The following is a 21,000-nucleotide window of genomic DNA, read 5'->3' on the forward strand; positions in this document are numbered from 1 at the left end:
CATCTGCATATAAACATATCCTTAAGCTTTTGTGTATCATTTTATTTTATATATCAACACAAAATATACTCATTAGGTTTTAACATTTTCCTTCATTTCTGTAATGTGTGCGTATACCAGAGGAGCTGAACAGAGAAGCAGTTGAGATAGAATGAGATTTTTCAAAATAGCAGGCTACTGCAGGTGGTACATTTTTGCAAACACTAAGTAAAGACACTAGGGTTAGGTGATAATTACTTCATTTATTGAGGGAAACATGCATATATTCCTAGACATTATGGCCACCAGTGCAGCAATAAAAATAAATGTTATTAAAATACAAGAAATATTTCCCCTCCCACTCCACAAACAATAGAAATATTCAAGTTCCAGGCAAAAGGGATAAAAATAGAGAGGAAAAATGACCAAGTGCTTTTAATGGGCCAAAGAAGTGTTAACATGACTACTAGGAATCATTTCACTAATTTAACAACACCATTACAACCACAGACCTCTTAAAATATGTCAGCTTCATAATCTCTACCAACTACCACATGGTGCTGTTTAATCTCCATTTTGATACATTAACCTCCACTCCTTTAACAAAAAAAGTGAAATTGCCAAATTTAGATTAAAATTGGAGCAGACAGAAATTACAGTTTCAGAGTCCTTGATGTTTACTCAAAGCTGGGGTATGGTTAAGAGAAGATGTGAAATCAGAGCTGTGTCTCTTAACCAAGACAGAAATTAAGTTTTCTAGCTCAGTTTCTGCTGTCATAGTACCATAAAGTCTATTTATGTTGGAGCAGCAAAAAAAAAAATGCTGAAAAAAATCTCTTAGTATTAGACCCTGGACATTTTAGACCTTTTGCTAAAATGTCAGACCATGGACTACACGTGACCCACCCAGCCATGGTAGCCTATGAGGATTCAATAAGCTCTCTGGTTTCGAGTAGAAGACCGCAAAAATGGGGATAGGTTTTCTGAATACCTGGCACAGTGCAAAGTATGACTGGTGGGCTACTTATGGCACAATGTGACACAAGTTGTGCAGGTATGAATATGTGAATTTTTAAACATATTATTTAGCACATATCACGAGTGCTCCACAGAGATCATGAAGTGCTTTGATTTTACCTAAAACCCACTTACTTGGAATATTTTGTATTTTAATTCTCTGGTTCTTAACCATGACCCTTACTACCAAGTAAGTGTGTTTAGGATTATGGTGCAAGTTTCACTGCCTTCCCTGGGCTCGAACTCTGGTCCTGAAATCTATGGAACATATTTACTAAATAAGTGTGCTTAGTATCCTCCCAACCAGAGCTATGTATTTATAAGGCATTTGTTAGATTTAGTGAAAATATTGGGAAATTATACTTGCTGAAAAGGATTTTGTAATTTTAAACAAATCAAAAGAACCCAAAATAGTTGGCAGGTGGCCATATCTATACATGTTTCATTAAAATCGCAGAAACCTTAAGTACAAAAGCACCACGGATTATTGCTCTAGAAAAAACTGCAAGAAAATCCAAACACCCACGGTAAAAACTTCACCATATGCATGAGACTTACATTTCTGAAAAGCAAGTATATGGAATGCTGGTCCAATCTTACAAACACTTTTTTTCCAATGTTAAGTTGATACTTTTTTAAAACTTGGCAACATTGGGAATTTCTAGAAGCATGGGTATGGAAGGAAGAAATGTTCATATACAGTTTGTCAACTTATTTTAAGTCCTAAAAAAATTAGCATTTACAAAATACTTGATAAAAATATTTTTTAAAAGTTGTCTAGAGGTACATAAAATCACCCTCAAACGTTCATGTCAGTTCAGGCACACTTGTCATCTATCGATTCAGTTCTCTGTACCTGTAAAACGTAAAGGGAAAAAATGTTATAGAAATCTACCACTATATATCTGTCTCTTTAAAAAGGCAACACAACCATTACCAGCTTAGAATTTTAAACAAAAGCTTCCAAAGCACCATCAATCTTTCCTTTTGTTGTAATATTTGCAATAGCCCAGTTTCAGACTATTTAAACATGTTATTTATGCAGACAGGATATCTATAAACATTCTTACATTTATTGGTTCCTGATTTGCAAAAGCCATAGAAGCCTTACCTGCTAGCTTCAATTGTTCACAATGAAAAACACCACACTACTATCTGTTTCTATTCACTGCACACATGCAGGCTGCTCTATCGTACCCTTAACTTTCACTGTTTCAATCTGCCCTTTTACTGACAGTGTGCTGGGTGGGGCACCTCTGGATGTTGAAACACTAACAGTGGAGCGAGAGATGCGAATCTGTAATAACATCGTGGGGCAATAAAAAGAAATATTATGAATATGCTTTCAATTGCTGAAAATCGAATTACAGAACACGCTGACTGAATCAGCAGGAGTTGTGTGTGTAAAGTACCTCTTCAGCTTTATTGTCACCATTTTCAGATGGTGTAGTACCTTCCTTTGCAGCTTCCTGCTTTTCATCCTTCTTCCCCTTAGCACCTCTGTTAGCCTTTGTTCCAGGTTCCTTCTGGTAACAGATCAAATGTAGGGAGATACATTTATTATAAAACAGAGAAAGCTTCCAAGCAACTATGAGTCCTCTACAAAGACTCATCAGAAATGAATTACTGAAAGTTTTAGCACATTCCACAGTGACCTGTGCTTTTAATCCCTTTTCCCCACTCCAGGTTTTGCATGAAGGGGGAAGATGCATGTTCTGATCCAGAAATGGGATTGATGAGTATGTGTGTGTGTGTGCATGGGAGCCCAAATCACTCATGCCTCCTTTCTCACCATTTCTCTGATAGATAATAAAATACTACATAGCATTTTAATCTTGTGCATTGAAAATATTGTTGCCTAACCTCATGGATTATTGCAGTACCAAGAGGTAGCTAAAAAAAATGGAGAAATGCCTGTATATAGAGGATTGACTGATAAGAGCATGGAATATTAGACAACTAATTATCCAGGCTACCATACCTTGTATGCTGCAATGCTTCTATCTTAGATTGGTCCTGTTCACTTTGTAAATAAAGTGGGCACTAAACCAAGATGAAGTAATATTACCTTAGTTCTCTTGAGGAGGGGGCATGAAGACTTCTCTCCAGGAAAGGAGAGGAGACTGATGCAGGCAGAACAGCCCCATGCTTTCTAACCAAGATGAGAGCTGATAACCCTTGTTGGAGGACATCAATGATTCACATTGGATTTGTGGAAACTGGAACACTGAAGTTCCTGTGAAGTGTTCTTCTGGCTAGCGGAGAGTGGAGCTTACAGAAAGGGTGAACTCCTCTTTTAGAAAAAAATTGTCTGAGGCCAACCAGAAGAGGAGGCAACCCTCCCCCAGTTCCCAGACTTGGGCACACCAAAAACTGTAACAATGGACAATAATCTTGTAACCAAACAAACTAGCATAGAACCATGCTAGAACAAAAAACGACAAGGAAAATGAAGACAGATTAGGAAAGGTATCCATGCAGTTTCTACCATGGGAGGGTGAGCAAACAAAATTTTCATGGATCTTCCACCCCACCAATCCAGGTTTGGCTTGGGGCAGACTGTGTGCTCTACTCTCCATTGACAAGAACTTTTCCTTCTCCATCAGCAGAGGAGTGGAGCATACAAGAAAGGGAAGTACAGAAGTAGTAATCCCAGGAGGAGGAGATTACAACATCTGTTGGAGGATCCTCCTGCTGAAGGCTGCCTCAGATAAGGTGTCCAAACAGTATTTGATGAACATGGGTGTGCCTAGGTGCCTGTCATACAGATACCTTTCAGAAGGGCATTAGTCTGTAAGGCTGCTATGGTAGCTACTCTGTGGACAGAGCGAGCTGTGATATCAGGAGGTGAGAGCTGGGATTTGACGCAATATGCCTGGATGATACAATCCCTGATCCATTGGCTGATGGTGGATCTGGACACTTCCTTGCCCTGCACCTGTTTTGTAGGAAATGAAGAGGGAATCTGACTTGCTGCAAGAGAGGTAGGCCCTCTGGATGTTTTTTGTGACATGGTTTCTCCCTCAGATGGGCTGGATGCAGACAATCTCCTGTTCCCTATGGAAGGTGGAGTTGGTCTTGGGCATAAAGGTGGGGTCCAGCCTAAGGACAACTCAATCTGGGTGGATGGTTAAGTTGCAGGAAGCAGAGAGTAGGAAAAAATGGACAATTCTCCCAATGGAAGGTTGTAGAAAGTGGAGTCCCCTGCTAAGATCAGTATTGGGACCTGTGCTTCTTAACTTGTTCATAAATGGTTTAGATAGAGCTAGGGGTGAGCAGTGAGGGGGCCATGTTTGCTGATGATAAATTGCTCAGGGTTGTTAAAACAAAAAGGGATTGTGAAGAGCTCCAAAAGGACCTCTGCAAACTGAGTGAACTGACAATAAAATAGCAAATGCAATTCAATATAAACAAATGTACAGTTATGCATATTGAGCAAAAAAATCTTAATTTCACATATACACTCATGGGGTCTGAACTGGCAGTGACTGACCAGGAACAAGACCTTGGGGTCGTAGTGGATAGCTCAATCAAGATGTCAACCCAGTGTGCAGCAGCTGTGAAAAAAGCAAATTCAATGCTAGGGTTCGTTCGTAAAAATATTGAAAATAAAACTGATGCTATAACGCCGTTATATAAATCTATGATGCGGCTGCATTTGAGATACTGTGTATAGTTCAGGTCACCTCACCTCAAAAAGAATACTGTAGAGCTGGAAAAGGTTCAGAAAAGTAACTAAAATGATCAAGGGGATGGAGCAACTCCCCTATGAAGAAAAGGTGCTGCATATGGGATTTAGTTTAGAAAAAAGGCGAGTGAGAGGTGACTGATAGAAGTGTATAAAACTATACACGGCATGGAGAAAGTGGATAGAGAAAAGTTTTTTCACCTCTCTCATAACACTAGAACTCGTGGACATCCAATGAAGCTCAATGCTGGAAGACTGAGGACAGACAAAAGAAAGTACTTCTTCATGCAGAGCAGTTAAACTATGGAATTTGCTCCCACAAGAGGCAGCAATTGCCACCACCTTGGATTTAAAAGATTAGACAAATTCATGGTGGAAAAGGATATCAGAGGCAGTATGTTTCCACATACCAGTTGCTGGAAACTGCAGGTAAAGTGCTCTTTGCACTCAGGTCCTGTTTGCGGGTTTCCCATGTGCAACTGGTTGGCCACTGTGAGAACAGGATGCTGGACTAGATAGGCCACTGGCCTGATCCAGCAGGCTCTTATGTTCTTATGATGTTGCAGAAGGAGAAAAACCACCTTCCATGAAAGTGTCCTAAGCAGAATGCACACAGAGGCTTGAAGCAGGGAGCTATGTAAGGGCCTGCAGGACTAGCATCTGATTCCAGCCTGGAAATCTATGGACCACCAGAAGAGTCAGGAGGGATGCCCATGGAAGAAACATCTGACCCATGGGTGGCTGGCTAACCAACAACCACCTGGGGTAGGCAACATATTACCTTGGGCTACCACCTGCCTCTTTGGAGTATTAATAGTCAACTCTTGGTCAAGACTGGCCTGTAGTAACTCAACATTCTCGGCAGCACCTACCTCTGAAGGATGAACTCACTGGCATTTGTACCATCTCTGGAACATTTTCCATGTCCTTTTATTAGTGGAATAGCACCAGAGGAAAGAATAGTTTGTCACCTTGAGAAGCCGTCCCTTATTAACATGCTCTGTTCAATCTCTAGATGCAGAACTGGAGCCATTCCAGATTTAGATACAGGACCAGGCCCTAAGATAGGGGACCCAGGTGTGCTGGGATGTTCAAGGGTGGGCTGGGGCTGAGGTCTACCTGGTCCAGGACATCCTAGGCCAGTGAGGAGGTATAGGTGATACCTGGCGTAACTGACCTTCTATAGCAGTGGTTCTTAACCTTTTCCACTGCCAGCACCCCTTGGATTTCCAAAATATGCTCTCGCACCCCTGAAAAAATACCGTTCATGTTTAATATTTATTTTATTTTATTTTATTTTAATGTGTGTTTTAGCCCAACTTAGCTAAGATAAATGAATTTTTAAAATCTCTTAAACAACGCCTTGCACCCCTAGAAAAAGTGTCTTGCACCCCTGGGGGTACGTGTGCCCCAGGTTAAGAACCACTGTTCTATAGGAACCTGGAGAAGAGGGGAAGGGGAGAAAAAGTGTAGAGGAGATCCTGAGGCCAGGAGGCTAGCAGGGGTCCCAGAATGTGGGTAAGAAGGGATTCGCTTTCTTGTTTTGGATGGTCACAAACAGATTGATGCAACGTGTGCCCACTTTTCTATGATGGACTGGAAGACATCTGTATGATAGGGGAGTTATTTAAGTGGTCTGGCATGGAACATCACCTAGAATACAATGTCAATTGCTGCCAGAAGGAAAGTAGACTGATAAGTGAAGCCCATGAGGACTCCAACATCTATCATTCCTATGATAGGCACAGATCAGGAGAGAATTCATCTATCACCACTCCAAGGTGTTGGATCCGCTGGACCAGCTCAAGTAAGCTGTAAGCCAGATTGATCACAAACCCATGTTCCTAATATAGGTTGTGGTGGTTAGGACATCTCTTGACACTTTTTGTCTTGGATGGAACCCAGAGCAACAGGTGATCCAAATAATTTTTGAGACACAACTCCTGGGTGCATAGATGGGCCCACTAGAATGACCATGATTGGGCGAAGGGGAGCTGACAACAAACCAAACAGCATTGCCTCATATTGGAACTGTTTGCTACCATAAGCAAAACATAAGAAACAGTTATGAGAGGACCAAATGGGAACATGGAGAAAGACCTCTTTTAAGTTCACTGAAGCTATGATGTCTCCTGGTTGTATGACCTCTGTGATGGATTTCAGTGACTTCATCTTGAACTTTCTCTGTCTTATAAAGCAGTTGAGAAACTTCAGGTTCAGGATGAACTTCAAATCTTGGTTTTTCTTGGGAACTGTAAAGTAATATGGGTAAGACCCCAGAAGATTGCTCCCCCAAAGGGACTGGGTCTATGGCATTGATGTCCAAGAGGTACTGGATAGCAAGTAGAATCCTCTTGTGTTTCTCTGGATTCAGTGGGACAGGGGAGGCCCTGAACATGTATTTGGGTATGGATACAAATTTGAGGAACCACTTCTCTTAGGTAGGCCAGGACCAGGCCTTCTGGAATTGTAGCAGCCTGCTCTCCTCCCCCCCCCCCGGAAGCGATCTGGTGTTTGTGCTGGGGCTTCTCAGGCTGATTCTGCTGTGAACAAGATCTGTCTGCATTGTGAGCATGGAAAATTCCCTGAGCCTCTAAAGAGCTGAATGGTATAACACATGGATGGGTATCACCAATGATGAAAGGGCTGTGTAGCTATCTCTTTTAATTTAGGGTCCTCTTTCTTAGGGGTAGATGAAATGGCTTTCTTTTTTCCCCTTTTGTTTCAACCAGGACTGGATCAAGCGACTTGCTGAATAGTTTGTCCCCTAAGAAGAGTGTAGTATATAGGTTGAATTTCAACTGGTAGTCCACCTCTCAGTATTTGTCTTAAGTTTCACTATGTCACCACTCCTGAGGTCATAGCACAGATTGAATCTATCGAGAAGTCTGCCATGAATTCCACTGCTTTAATGAGTTTGTTAAGACCCTCTCTCTGGATTCACCTGGAAAGAACTAAAGCCGTGGTCATGATAGGAGAGGCTGCTACCACTCTGATGGCTAGGCTGTGGCTTTATTCAACCACCTGAGCAAGGTGTCACTCTTCCTGTCCCCTTGATCAAAGAGGGCCTCCTCCTCCCCTTCCCTATATTTAGGGACCACTGATTTTGAGGTGAGACCCTCAAAATTGCTTTATCAATGGTTGGCACTATGAGAAGGTCCATAACCAGAGTTGGTAGTACATAGTATCCTTCACAGAGAGAATGGGGTGCCCGAGACTTGCCTGGCTCTCCCCATTCATCAGATAGGATGCTATGGAAGAACTACGGGAAGGGGACACTGGGTCTGATGGCCCTGCCCAAGGGAAAGCATCAGAAGACCCCCTGATTCTTATCTCCCTCCCCTTCAGGCATGTGGGAGGGCCTCTGGAGGAGGAGAGGGAATTCCAATTGTAGGATATTCATGGTTTTACTCAACATTGTAAGGTAGGTATCTGTATGGAAAAAGACCCTTGGAAGCAGAAGAGAGTATGGAGTCATCTTGTGGAAGCTTCCTCTCTTCCTTCCAAAAGGTTAACCCTTTCCTGTATGCTCCACTGCTTGAGAAAATGCATCTTCACTGCCATCATCATTTTCTGATTTGGGAAGAAGCAAGCTCAGAGATATCTGCTGGTGATTTTTTCTAAAGATATTTCCCTATACATGGTGTTACAAAGGGGCTGAATATCCTGTATTTGTATTTTTGTATTCCCTTTCCAGTCTTCAGAGGAGAGTGCCTATGCTTGTATAGCTAAAAGGACAACAGCCAAGCATAAGCAAAATATATTGGCAGAATCAGGGCAAACCTGAGGTCTGCAAAAGTACAAAAAGTCTTTAGAAAACACACTAAAGGAGTGAACTCCCCTTCCCCCCAACCCCCCCCCCCACAAAACAACCAGCCAAAAAGGATTTAAGTCCATGCTCAGTAGGCACAGAATGTTGAATAACTGTATGTGTGGTAGTGGTGGGGAAATCAGATGGAAGTGGGAATTGTATGGAGTTGATGAAGAAAAGGACACACAGATTAAAAAAGGGCATAGCAGCAGTGGAGAACTTCTGCTCGCTCACATCAGGGAGCCAAATTAGGCCCAGCAGGGGCCCTAATTTTGCCTATGAGGCAGTAGCCTCAAACCACACCCCAGTCCCATACCTGACGTCCTCTGTGAAGTATGGTGTAGAGCTGGTAATGACATGGCTGCAAAGGAACAACTGGGCAGCCTTAAAGTGTGTTCCTGATTCCTTCTCAGCAAGCGAGGCTTACTGTCAGCACCAATTGCCACTGACAAGAAGCCCCACTGGAATCAGATGTTCTGCCCACCTGTCCAAGTGACCAGCAGGGACCTGGGGAGATGTGGATCTGGTCCACCAGGCAGATCCAATTTCCAACCTGTGAGGTAGTGGTCTTCTGGATATGTCACTTTGTGATTCACATTGCTAAGTTATTTTTAAATGTCACCAAGGACAGAAGTGAAAGCTGTCCATAAAATTTAAAGGAGAAATTCAAGATTTTAATGCAGCTGAGATTGGGCTCCCGTGTATCCACCCCATCCCACTGCAAAAAACTCCAAACGGTAGCAGCAAAAAGAAGAGTTCTGGCTCTTTCACACTCTGTTCTTATTCAGTGTGAAACTTTTTTTTTAATAATGTAAGTTCCAAAGCAAGTTCACTACATTGTTCTTATATTGCAAGCCAAACCAAACAGTTGTATTCAGAAGCTGCATAGTCCACTGACTTGCATGCACACTAATTGCACTTATGTTTTTAAAAATAAAACAATTGTGCTCATGAAGTAAGACCCAAGTTAGAGCAGAGACTATACCTTTTAGACTAATTCCCCCACCCTACCCCACCCCAGTACTCTCAGCCATAGGCATAGTTAACAGATGCACGCCAAAAGTGTACTCTATCTTTTTGTTTCAGGGTCCCAGTTCTTTATATAAACATGAACTTAGGTTTCTGACTGCCCAGTGGTGTTTGGTTTGAGAGAAAGAGGCAGATTGTAAAGTGAGTTTGGGTCTGGGCTTAGGTAAAAAAGATTGGAAAAACAACTGGGTTCTAGAAGATTAGCATTTACCAAAATCAGGAAAATTAGGATTTACCAAATTGTGGTGCCACCCTCAAAACTACCAATTATTTTTTGATGTTTTTATCAGTATATTATTTCACACTAAGATAGCATCCTGCTTGCAATAACCAAAACAAATTCTCTTGCTACAACTGGATTATTTATCCCCTGTCATTCCTCAAGGCAGGAGCTCAAGGCAGCATACATGGTTCTCTTCCCCCATTTTCTTTACAATGGCCTTGTGAGGTAGATTAGGCTGGTAGTGACTGGCCAAAAGTCGCTCAGTGAACTTCATGGCTGAGTGAAGATTTGAACTAGGTCTGCTTAGTCCTAGCCCGACATACTAACCATACACAACATCAGAGGCAACGTGTGCTGCTCCACCTCTGTGAAGCATTCACAGCAGGCCTCAGATATCTGTGCCTTTCAGTTTCAAGTGAGGCTGGCTGATGTCTTAACTGGGAGATTCCTACAGTCTTAAGCTGCAGAGGAGGGGAAGTACAGTAAGTCATTGTTCTTGGGGCTACTTTGGTTGTAGGGCACGCTATGAAGCCTCTGCTTATCAGATCTAAATTTGATGGAAGATGGTTTGGAAAAACTGATCTCCAGAGTCTCCATTTTATTTTTGCATCCTAAGGGGATTAGATATTTCTTTTTACTCTCACGACAAAATAAGATGTAAAATGTGGTATAGATGCACAAGCAATGAAGAACTGGACGGTACTTATTATGTAAAGTAAAATCTATGGCTAATTCATTTTTCAGATACACATTCACCCATTCATGAAACAGAGTGCATGGCCAATGCATAATTTATAGTCTTTTAACTTAAAATTTTGTAAAGCTGAAGAAATTGATCCTCCAGTTCCATTCCCATAATTAGACATTGTGTTTTCACCTCTGAACACTGTAATTATCTATGTTGGTAACAATACCGACATGTGGTGATAACCTCAAGGTGCAATCCTGCTACTCAGTTACTGTTGTAAAAGTTCCACACAACTCACATGCAGCTGTCATCTCTGCTTATGTTAATCCTAAATTAAATGCAATTACTTTAGGATTTAATAATTTATTTACTAATAACAATTATAATCATCTATTCATGTTGGGTAGACTGAGCGAGATGACCTAGTGGCAACTAGAAGTGAGCACAACAACTTGAGTTAGAGAAAGTTTTACCTTAGTGGTTTTCCTTGGCTTTGGCTCAGGTTTTGGTGGAGCTGGTTTCTAGGAAATAGTTTCAAACAATCCAACAGTTAGTATGGTTGCTACCTATTGTTACTTAAACTTTCCCTTTTCCCCATTTCTTAACATGCAACACCAAAGAAGCCAGAGACAATTGCTATAGAAATGCTTCAATCTCTTGGTCAAAATTATCTTCTATGTCTCATCAAAATGTCTGTAAGTCTGGTTGTTTGAATGTTATGAATGTATTGCAAGAAACATTTCTCTGTTATCTCCAAAAGTGGTTGCATTTCTCTCTCTTACATACATGCTACCACCACCACACCACCACATTTTTTTCCTGTAAGGAAAATGAAGAGCCAGCAAACCAACACAATCTGTTGGTCATCTCGGTTTGATATTTGGTCATCTTGGTCTCTGTGAATCAGTGATGAGGAGCCTGTAGTCCCCCAGATGCTGTTGGACTCAAGCTCCTATCAGCCCTAGCCAGCACGGCCAATAGTCAGGGATTATGGGAATTACAGTTCAACAACTTCTAGAGGGCCATAATGCCTGAATTTTAATAACGAAAGTTGAATATTCTTTAATGATTGGGAATGTCTTCCAGATATCCTAAAACATCTCTACAGCTTTTGAAAGGTGGTATCTTCCAGCTAAAGGAAGGGGACTATAAAGAGTTTGGAGCCAGTTCTATGATTTGCCTTAGGGGAAGGAGGCAAGCAAAGAGTTTAGCTGGAGCTGTGGCTATGAGGTTTGGCCCAAAGTGTTGCTCTCTGGGCATCTGAAGCAGGATCAGCAGTGCTGATACCCAGTGTCGGAGGTTTGCTTCCTTCCCAATATGCTCTGCATGCATTTTGGTAAGTAAACAAAATATTACATAGATGCCAAAAACCTCCAATGCTCTCAAACTGAAAGGAAACTAAACACTTCAGAGATGTCCCTGGACTTCTTATTGCTCTGTAAAGTGGAAAATGTGATCATTCTAGTGTCCTGATCTGCATTACTCTTCAAGGATAAAAACTGAATCAAAGTAGCATCGCCTTACCACTCACCACACGGCATGACCAGTGCCAGCTTGTAAAGGTCGGAATGAGAAAGAATGTGGCTTCCTATTTACACAAACATCTCTTATCAATACTTACAGCTGACAATCTTGCAGATCGTCTTGTTGGCTATAAAAGGGAAAGAAAATATCTTTGTAGATTTGCAGCAGTTCACATCCACACAAGGCAAAAATCTGTCATTCATTTGCCAACAAAATAAAATGTACCTGAAAGACAACAGAAGTCTTTATTACCAAATGAAAAGGTTTTTGCATCTTGAGGGACAATTGTTTTAAAAACACATGATGTACTTGTTTATTAGTTCATCTGCAAACTACATTTTGGAATCGTAACTTCCTGTTTGTTTCTCCATAGTTGCGGAAATCTCTTGTGGCAAGATCAGTGGAAATTATTTCAGGGACTGAGCCCAAAGGGACAACATGAACAAGCAAGATCTGAAACTGGCGTTCCCATAACCCAGTAATAGTTGCTCTGTGGGCTTTGGAACTTGCTAAAAATAATAGTAATGTCATATTCTGTGAAGACCCAAACACTGGACAATAAATAATGCACACCTGGTAAACTAGACTTGTTTGGTACAGAATTTGGACTCTTTTGCAACAGAATATAAAGAGTCTTGATGTAAATGATTAAGTCTGATACTACTGTCAGAAAAAATAACTCTACTGCTTTATTTACTGCTTATTTTGGAAATTGAATTATTATTATTATTATTATTATTATTATTATTATTATTATTATTTACATTTGTATACTGCCTCATAGCCGAAGCTCTCTGGGCAGTTTACAACAATTAAAAACATTAAAAACAAATATACAAATTTAAAAACTTTTTTTTTTAAAAACCAATTTAAAAACACATACTAAAATGCCTGGCGCCAAAAAGATAACAGTGTTGGTGCCAGATGCACCTCGTCAGGGAGATCATTCCATAATTTGGGGGCCACCACTGAGAAGGCCCTCTTCCCTTGTTGCCAGACTCCCAGCTTCCCTTGGAGTAGGCACCCGGAGGAGGGCCTTGGATGTTGAGCGTAGTGTATGGGTGGGTTCATGTCGGGAGAGGTGTTTCATCAGGTATTGTGGTCCCAAGCCGTGTAAGGCTTTATAGGTTAAAACTAGCACTTTGAATTGAGCTCAGAAACATACAGGCAGCAAGTGGGCCAGAATCGGTTTTATATGTTCGAACCGTCTGGTCCCTGTTACCAATCTGGCTGCTGCATTTTGCAGAAGCTGCAGTTGCTGAACTGTCTTCAAAGGCAGCCCCACGTAGACTGCATTGCAGTAATCTAACTTGGAGGTTACCAGAGCATGGACAACTGAAGCCAGGTTATCCCTGTCCAGATAGGGACATAGTTGGGCCACCAACCGAAGTTGGTAGAAGGCACTCCATGCCACCAAGGCTACCTGAGCCTCAAGTGACAGAGATGGTTCTAGGAGAACCCCTAAGCTATGAACCTGCTCCTATGGTGGGAATCCAGTTTTAAAGTCATAAGTGTATGCTGCTGGATACTAGACTTGTATAGAAAAATCTGAGAAAAATAAAACTGTAATTTTTGAAGGGAATCTGTAGACTCGCTGATAGGAAAGTGAAGCATCAAGTTACATATTTATTTAAAGTGATTTTATATCAGAAGAAATCTGTGTCCACAGTGACATAAGTTAGGCTTAAAATATATTTTAATCTTTATTTATTTAAATTAATACATTTATATCCTACCTTTTCAAGATTTTTGGCAAGGCAGTGAACAACAATATAAAGTTAAACAAATATATAACAATTCGATAAAAAATACAAAAAAACCCAGTACAAAATACTCATATATAAGAATAATAAGAATAGATAAAACAAGCAACCAACCAACCTAAGATTACTAAGATATACCCAAGTCCAACAATAGAAAACAAACCTACTGAGCCCTCCTTCAAGAAAAAGGCTGTGAAAAATGGGAAGTCTTCAAATAAAAGCCAACTGTTTTCACATTGTACACTTGGACGATTAGCACATTTTACTGTTTTTCTGATCTAACAAAAGTGAACCACAAATGGTAACAGGATCCTGCTATGGATCTTCCCCATTGGAAGCTTGAAAAATTGCCGGGTGTGGTCATTTCTGCTAAAAACAATAAGTAAATGAGGTTTCGGTACTCAGACCTTACATATATGGACAAGATAGGGCAGTTGATTTCTCTTCTGTACAGAGAAGAAAGGGATGATTACATTAGCTCACAACACTTAATTGGGGGATAGCTAAAGAAAATGAAAAACCAGCCTGACCAGGGGCACAACCGTAACACTCCACGCAATATCCTAGAGCAAAAAAAAGTTACCTGCAAGCTAAAACCAAGCAGATTGCCAACCGCTCAAAAAGGTTATTTCTAACTTAGGCAAATTGGCAAAATGGTATTTGATCCAATGCAAACAAAAGTAAAGACATACACACATTGGGGCAAAATCTTCAAAACTGGCATACACAATGAAAGGATCTGCTGGTGAGGACTAACCAGTTTTGGGGTCACGTAGAAAGAACAATTGCATGTGTTCATTCAGAGCTCAACAGTAGTGAAAATTCCATGCTAGATTACTAAGAAAAGGACTGAAAATAAGAGCCATTACCTTAAAATCTTTTCAAAAAATCTATGGTGCAGCTGCATTTAGAAGACTGTATAAAAGTCTGTCTGCACGGTATCAAAAATGATATTGCAGAGGTTGAAAAAGTGCAGAAAACTGCCACTAAAATGATCAAGGGATTGGTGAACCTTTCCTTAAAAATAAGTAAGAGTTATTAAAAAGTATATATAATGTGGAGACAATGAACAGAGAGAAGTTTTTAATGCCACTTTTATAATACTATTACTCAGGGTCATCCAATGAAAGTGACTGGCAGGAGAATCAGAACAGACAAAAGAAAGTACTCTGAAGGTCACTGGCTTAGATGACTTTAATGGAGGATTACACAAAGTTCTGGAGCGAGGCACCAGCAATGGCTATTAGCTATAACAATTAAATGGATTCTATGTACTGGGTCAGTATGCCACTGAATACCAATTGCTAGGGAGCACATGGATGGGGGAGGGGGTCACCTTCATGCTGCACCTGTTTCCTTACAGAAAGGAACTCTTTGGCCACTGTTCAGTACAGCATGCCAAGCTGGGCTTGATCTGATCGAGCAGTAGTCATTTTATGTTCTCATATGTTACTATTCACATGTATCGAAAGTATCTGGCACATGACCAATAATAATAATAATAATGAAAATTAGATGCCATGCAACTAATTAACATATCAGCACTCACCCCAGAGTGTCTCTATCTCTCACTCATCTCTCTACATCCAAATCATCCCCATCTACGGCCCTTGACATTTCCAAGCGCTCACCCCTTATTTCCTGGTTGCTGCTGCACTCAAACCATGAAACTCCCCTAACTCTATGGGGCATCCACCCTGGTGCCCTATCAGCTGTCTATACCATCCCTTCCCACCAAGTTGACACGCCTCTCTTCTTTTCACCATCACAAGCCACTCTTGTCCCTGCTAATTGTCCTCCTTCCTACCCTGCAGCTTTCTGCCCTACACTACCTTCTCCGCAGCGCCCTGCCTCTTCCCCTAGGCCCAGCTGGCCATCCTCTATTACTGTTCTGACAGAGCCCTCACTGATTGGGGCTCCTAGATCCATTGGGACCATCTGGGAAGGAGGAAATGATGGAGTAAGAGGCAGCTAGGGGAACCTGTGGGGGCACCAACATGATACTGCCCTCAAGGTAGTGGTAGTGCTGCTACTGCTGCTGTTCCTTGCTCCTCCTCTTTGCCTACTTCTTGCCCATTGTCCCTTGGAAGCCATGAGTGGAAGGGCCACCCCTGTCTCAGCTCACAGCACCCCCGTTCAGCACTATGTGGCATTTCCTGCTCAGTATTGTCCAGATCCTTCTTAACACTTCAGCTGCCAGCCTTGTTCTGCAGCCCAGGCAAGGAACTCGTCTTTCCTACAACTATGTCACACACAAACACTTCCTTTCCACTTCTGCCCTGTGTACACTAACAGTACAATCCTATGCATATATATAAAGAGATGGGAACATGCTGTTGCTCTAAAAAAAACAACAAAAAAAGGTGCCGATACTCTGTCCTGCTGAGTACCCCCAGGAAAAAAAAGGCACCTAGTAGGAAAGAGAAGCCCATTCAGCTTGGAAGAGGGCATGCACAGTACTGCTGTACCACCTATGAGAAAACCAGGAATGGCAACTCTTGACAGTGCCAATCATTTGTTCACATGTGATAAGCAGGTGTAAGACTTGCTGCAAGTGCCTCTGCTCCACGCAGTACTGTCAGAACTGACAAGGCTGGTCATACCTCAGGCAACAGGAAAGGAAGAGCACTGTAATCATAGTAACTGGGGTATAACTGTTATGCCGTTTTTGTATTTTCTAGTTCTGCATTTCCCTGTCCTTGACTCAGCATGCATTGAACATGGCAGCCATTCCACTGATGAAGCAGCAGCATCTGTTGCTCCCTGGATGTAATGCAAGTATAGGTGTGTGAAACACATTTTTCACCCTAAATGCATGCACCTAAATCTAGTGATCACTTGTAGGGTTGTGCATATGGCATTGGATCCAGAGAAGCATGCACAGGAGAAATTCTGACAGAGGCGCTGTTCCGTGAACTATTGTGCAAGAGCTAGCAGAGGTCTTTTTGCAACGTTGTACAAGATGTTGTCAAAGAGTTTGTACAATGTCTTCCACAAATAATAATAATAATAATAAATTTTTATTTCTAGGCCGCCTATCTGGCCGCATCAGCGGCCACTCTAGGCGGCATACAAAATCAGATAAATACAGCATATCAAATACACATATAACCAAAACTTTGATATAAAATTAAGCTAAAACCATCCACAACTATCGCCAATAAAATTAGGCAACCCCAGGGGTCTTGTAGGCCTGCCTGAATAGCCAGGTTTTCAAGGCTTGGTGAAAACTTGGCAAGGAGGGGGCATGGCGTAGGTCGTAAGGGAGAGAGTTCCAGAGGGTGGGGGCCACAATTGAGAATGCCCTCACTCTGGTCCGCACCAGCCTAGCTGTTTTAACTGGTGGGACTGAGAGAAGGCCTTGAGTGGCTGATCTCGTCAGGTGGCATATTTGTTGATGCTGGAGGTGCTCCTTCAGGTAAACTGGGCCGAGACCGTATAGGGCTTTAAAGGTTAATACCAACACCTTGAATTGGGCCCGGTAAATAACTGGTAACCAGTGTAGATCTTCTAACACTGGAGTGATGTGATCACAGCGACGGCTGTTCTTAATCAGACGCGCCGCCGCGTTCTGTACCAGCTGTAATTTCTGGACCGTTTTCAAGGGTAACCCAACGTAGAGCGCATTACAGTAGTCCAAGCGAGAGGAGACCAGGGCATGCACCACCCGTGGGAGAAGATGGACAGGAAGGTAGGGTCGCAGCCTCTGTATCAGATGTAATTGATACCAAGCTGCCCGGCTCATTGCTGAAACCTGAGCCTCCATGGACAGCTGGGAGTCCAAAATGACCCCAAGGCTGCGGGACCTGGTCCTTCAGGGGCAATTTCACCCCATTGAGCACCAGGTCTATATCTCCCAACCTTCTCCTGTCTCCCACGAGCAGCACCTCAGTCTTGTCAGGGTTTAGTTTCAGCCTATTTCCTCCCATCTATTAACTTACTGACCTCAGGCAATTGGAAATGGTCTCCACAGCCAACTCTGGTGAGGACTTGAACGAGAGATAGAGCTGAGTGTCATCCGCATATTGGTGGCACCGCAGCCCAAATCTCCTGATGATGGCTCCCAGCGGCTTTACATAGATGTTGAATAGCATGGGGGAGAGGATAGAACCCTGTGGCACACCACAATTGAGAGGCCAAGGGTCTGAAACCTCATCCCCCAATGCTACCCGTTGTTGCCTGTCTGAGAGATAGGAACGGAACCACCGTAAGACGGTGCCCCCTATTCCCATTCCCTTCAGGCGATCTCAAAGGATACCGTGGTCGACAGTATCAAAAGCCGCTGAGAGATCCAGGAGGATGAGGAATGCATGTTCTCCCTTGTCCAACGCCCTCCTTAAATCATCCACCAGAGCAACCAAGGCTGTTTCAGTTCCATGACCAGTCCTGAAGCCCGACTGGAATGGATCCAAATAATCTGCTTCATCCAAGTGTGTCTGTAACTGTTGGGCAAGGTGATTGAGCGAGTGGTGGCCAAAGAATGGTAAATTAGAAACTGGGCGAAAGTTGTTCAATTCTTGGGGATAGCGGCATGCATCTGGCCCCACACAAGGATGTCAGTAGAGAATCCAGTGCCATATGCAAATTTCTTTATGTGACAGAAATAAGCCTCAGTCGTAGTTAAAGGTACAGCCTACATTTACTGGAGCAATGCACCAGGCTGCAGGTCACAGTGATGAACAGAGTTATTTAACTATATCATGCCAGTGTCAGGCTGAAGAAACTGCCCAATTTTCAAATAAATTACTGTTTCATTCAGCAGCTATGGCTAGTTTTTGCTTGTTTCAAAAAATGTTTTCTTCACATAGCCATCTTTTAAAAAACAAAAAACCCACAACTTAGCCTCAAGCCAATTACGTTAACATGGTTTACAAATTTTTACATGTCTTGTTTCCACAATTAGCATTAAGGTTTTTTAAGTTCAAATATGCCCTCTAGAGAACATTAAAGTACTTCAGAAGAGAGGCATTTTATTGTTAATTATCCAAGGGCGGCACTTGGTTTTGTAAATAAAAATTGTTCATTCAGATTGGCAACTTTTTTGAAAATAAGGACATTCATACATTGATCTGATCTGGAAACATTCCCTTACTGTACATATAAGGCAAACGCTAGTGAAAATGTCTGTTGTTTTGAGAGTAGTTTAATACGAAAGGCTGCATCAATCAAATTCTTTTAAATATATGTAAATATTTCCTGCCATAAAATGGGATTTCATTGGATAGTGGAACAAGGAACAATCTAGCAGTAAGCCCCAATGAAACAAACATGGTCTGCACAAGATCATGACCAGTTCAATGAACCTTGCACAGGACAATTGCCAACTGGATGATTCCTACAATATAAGACTGCAGGGAATTGAATTTGTAATTCTGGCTGAAGAAATGGTCTCCAAGCGATTCATAGTTTACAGAATGGAACATGCTGGCATTCAAGTCAGCTGAAGAAATGTCCTATGAGTTGGGTGCCCTGGGGATAGAGACACTCTTACTGTTGTGCTGGTTCCAGTGCATTTCCACTTCTCTTTTCTGAAAATGGGAGCACACAATGCCAGTCAAACTCTTCCCCTTTTACTCTAAAACCTGGTCAGATCAGTTCAAGTGCATTTTTTTTTAAAAAAAAATCAGCTTCAGGCAGATTTCACAGCTTATTGGTAGATTAATCCATCTGTCTTCCAGGTGCGGCCAATGGAAATACTTTGCTGGAGGCTCAGGCAGAAACAGTGATTTGCCCAACACTTTGCTGCGGGTGGTCCTGAAAGCTCTGAAGTCAGCAATGGGGAAGGGAGGTGTGGACTGTAGACAGCACAGTTGCTTCAAAAAGCACCCAGAAAAACCATTCTTGCTGCATTTGAAGTGACTAGTGTGCACACGCCCTGTCTCCTGTTGTAAACCACCCAGACAGCTTCGGCTATGGGGTGGTATATAAATGCAATAACAACAACAACAACAACAACAACAATAATAATAATCCCAAATCTGTTGGAACTAAACACTTAGTAAGTGGTCAGGACAGATACCTTGGATGCTCTGGGGACATGTGTATACTGTGTAACATGCAACATGGCCATAAACAACAAGGGTGCAGAACCTTCTCTTACAGGAAGGCCAGATCTTCATGTCCCCAACCCCTGGCAGGCCCGAGTTGACAGATGGGTGAAGCCACACACTTGTCAGTCACCTGATGTCATAGTGGCATCAGGTGATGCTTCCCTTTGAAGCCCTGATTTTCTGGACTTCAAAATGAACCTGAAGGTGCTCTCAGATCTGCCTGCCTTCAAACACCCTCTTTCCACACAGAGAAGCGTGGACGGGATTGAACGTAGATTCTCATCACCTGAAGGGCAGATCAGAGCAGACCTTCAAATGCCCCCCCCTTCAGACTTATGAGGTCTGGCAGACAAGTGCAGAAGGGATTTAAGGTTGACTCCAATCAGTGTATCAGCTGAAGGATGGGTGGAAGTGCACCTTCAAACCCCCACCCCTTTGTGCTTCTACTTCAGACGGCTGTGGTCTAGCGGAGAAGCGTGGAGGGGCTGAAAGAGCATTCTGATCTGCTCATCAGCTGAAGGGCAGATGGCAGCACGTCTTCAAATGCTTGCCCTCACTAATGTGACATCAGCTGGTGGGCATGGTTTGGGGAAAATGGCCTTGGGGGCCTAATTGGACCCATGATTAGCTGAAAAGCCAAAGGTTCCCCACCCAATATACATGGATGAATCCCATGACTCTTCCCCTCAAGAAAAAGAGGAAACTGCATAATCATCAGTGCATGCAATTGTATCACGTATTACACTGTAGGCATGGTATGCACATGTAAACATTCATGCTTCCCCATTATGCCTACAGAGATGTCACTTAAGGAAATGTACAAACTGGGGGCAGTATTTATCTAAATAATTGTGTGCACACAAGGATTACGGCTAACGCAATGGGACTGTCCCCCCCGCCCCCCTGTGTGCCCTGCAGCATCCCCAAATCTGCTTTAAAGGGTTGACAATCCCCAGAACAGGTTGTACAAGTAGAAATCCTTGCATGGTGAAATGTTTGCCTTAGCACAATGTTGAAGCACACACCAGGAAGCCTACAGGTGATGTTACGGAGATGTTCAACCTCACTGGTCATCTGAGTATCCCTTTCAGGCCCTTGACTCTTGTTATTTTCATTCTACCTGGGAAAGATTTGCTAAGCATGAAGTTTAGGTTCAGTCAGGGCAAAAAAGTTCATACCTATTAGCTTCAATGTGAATGCCCCTCACCAGCTTTGCAAGATAGAATGA

The 21,000-nt window shown here is 42.4% G+C and overlaps 1 protein-coding gene across 3 annotated transcripts in view; it reads right to left on the bottom strand.

The window, feature by feature from the left end:
* Positions 1 to 222: 222 nt before the first annotated feature.
* Positions 223 to 21,000, bottom strand: part of HMGN3 (high mobility group nucleosomal binding domain 3) — a 51,419-nt gene continuing 30,641 nt past the window's right edge. The window contains exons 3-7 of one of the 3 annotated variants that reach the window (XM_061623188.1): positions 12,057 to 12,086; positions 10,909 to 10,956; positions 2,409 to 2,522; positions 2,194 to 2,293; positions 223 to 1,852 (exon numbers count right to left, since the gene is read on the bottom strand). In XM_061623188.1, the coding sequence (XP_061479172.1) occupies positions 1,839 to 1,852; positions 2,194 to 2,293; positions 2,409 to 2,522; positions 10,909 to 10,956; positions 12,057 to 12,086 (306 nt within the window). In that variant the 3' untranslated portion in view covers positions 223 to 1,838. The other 2 variants (XM_061623189.1, XM_061623187.1) reach the window with 2 other exon arrangements.

This window comes from Rhineura floridana, chromosome 4 (assembly GCF_030035675.1).
Source record: "Rhineura floridana isolate rRhiFlo1 chromosome 4, rRhiFlo1.hap2, whole genome shotgun sequence".
Lineage (NCBI taxonomy): Eukaryota > Metazoa > Chordata > Lepidosauria > Squamata > Rhineuridae > Rhineura > Rhineura floridana.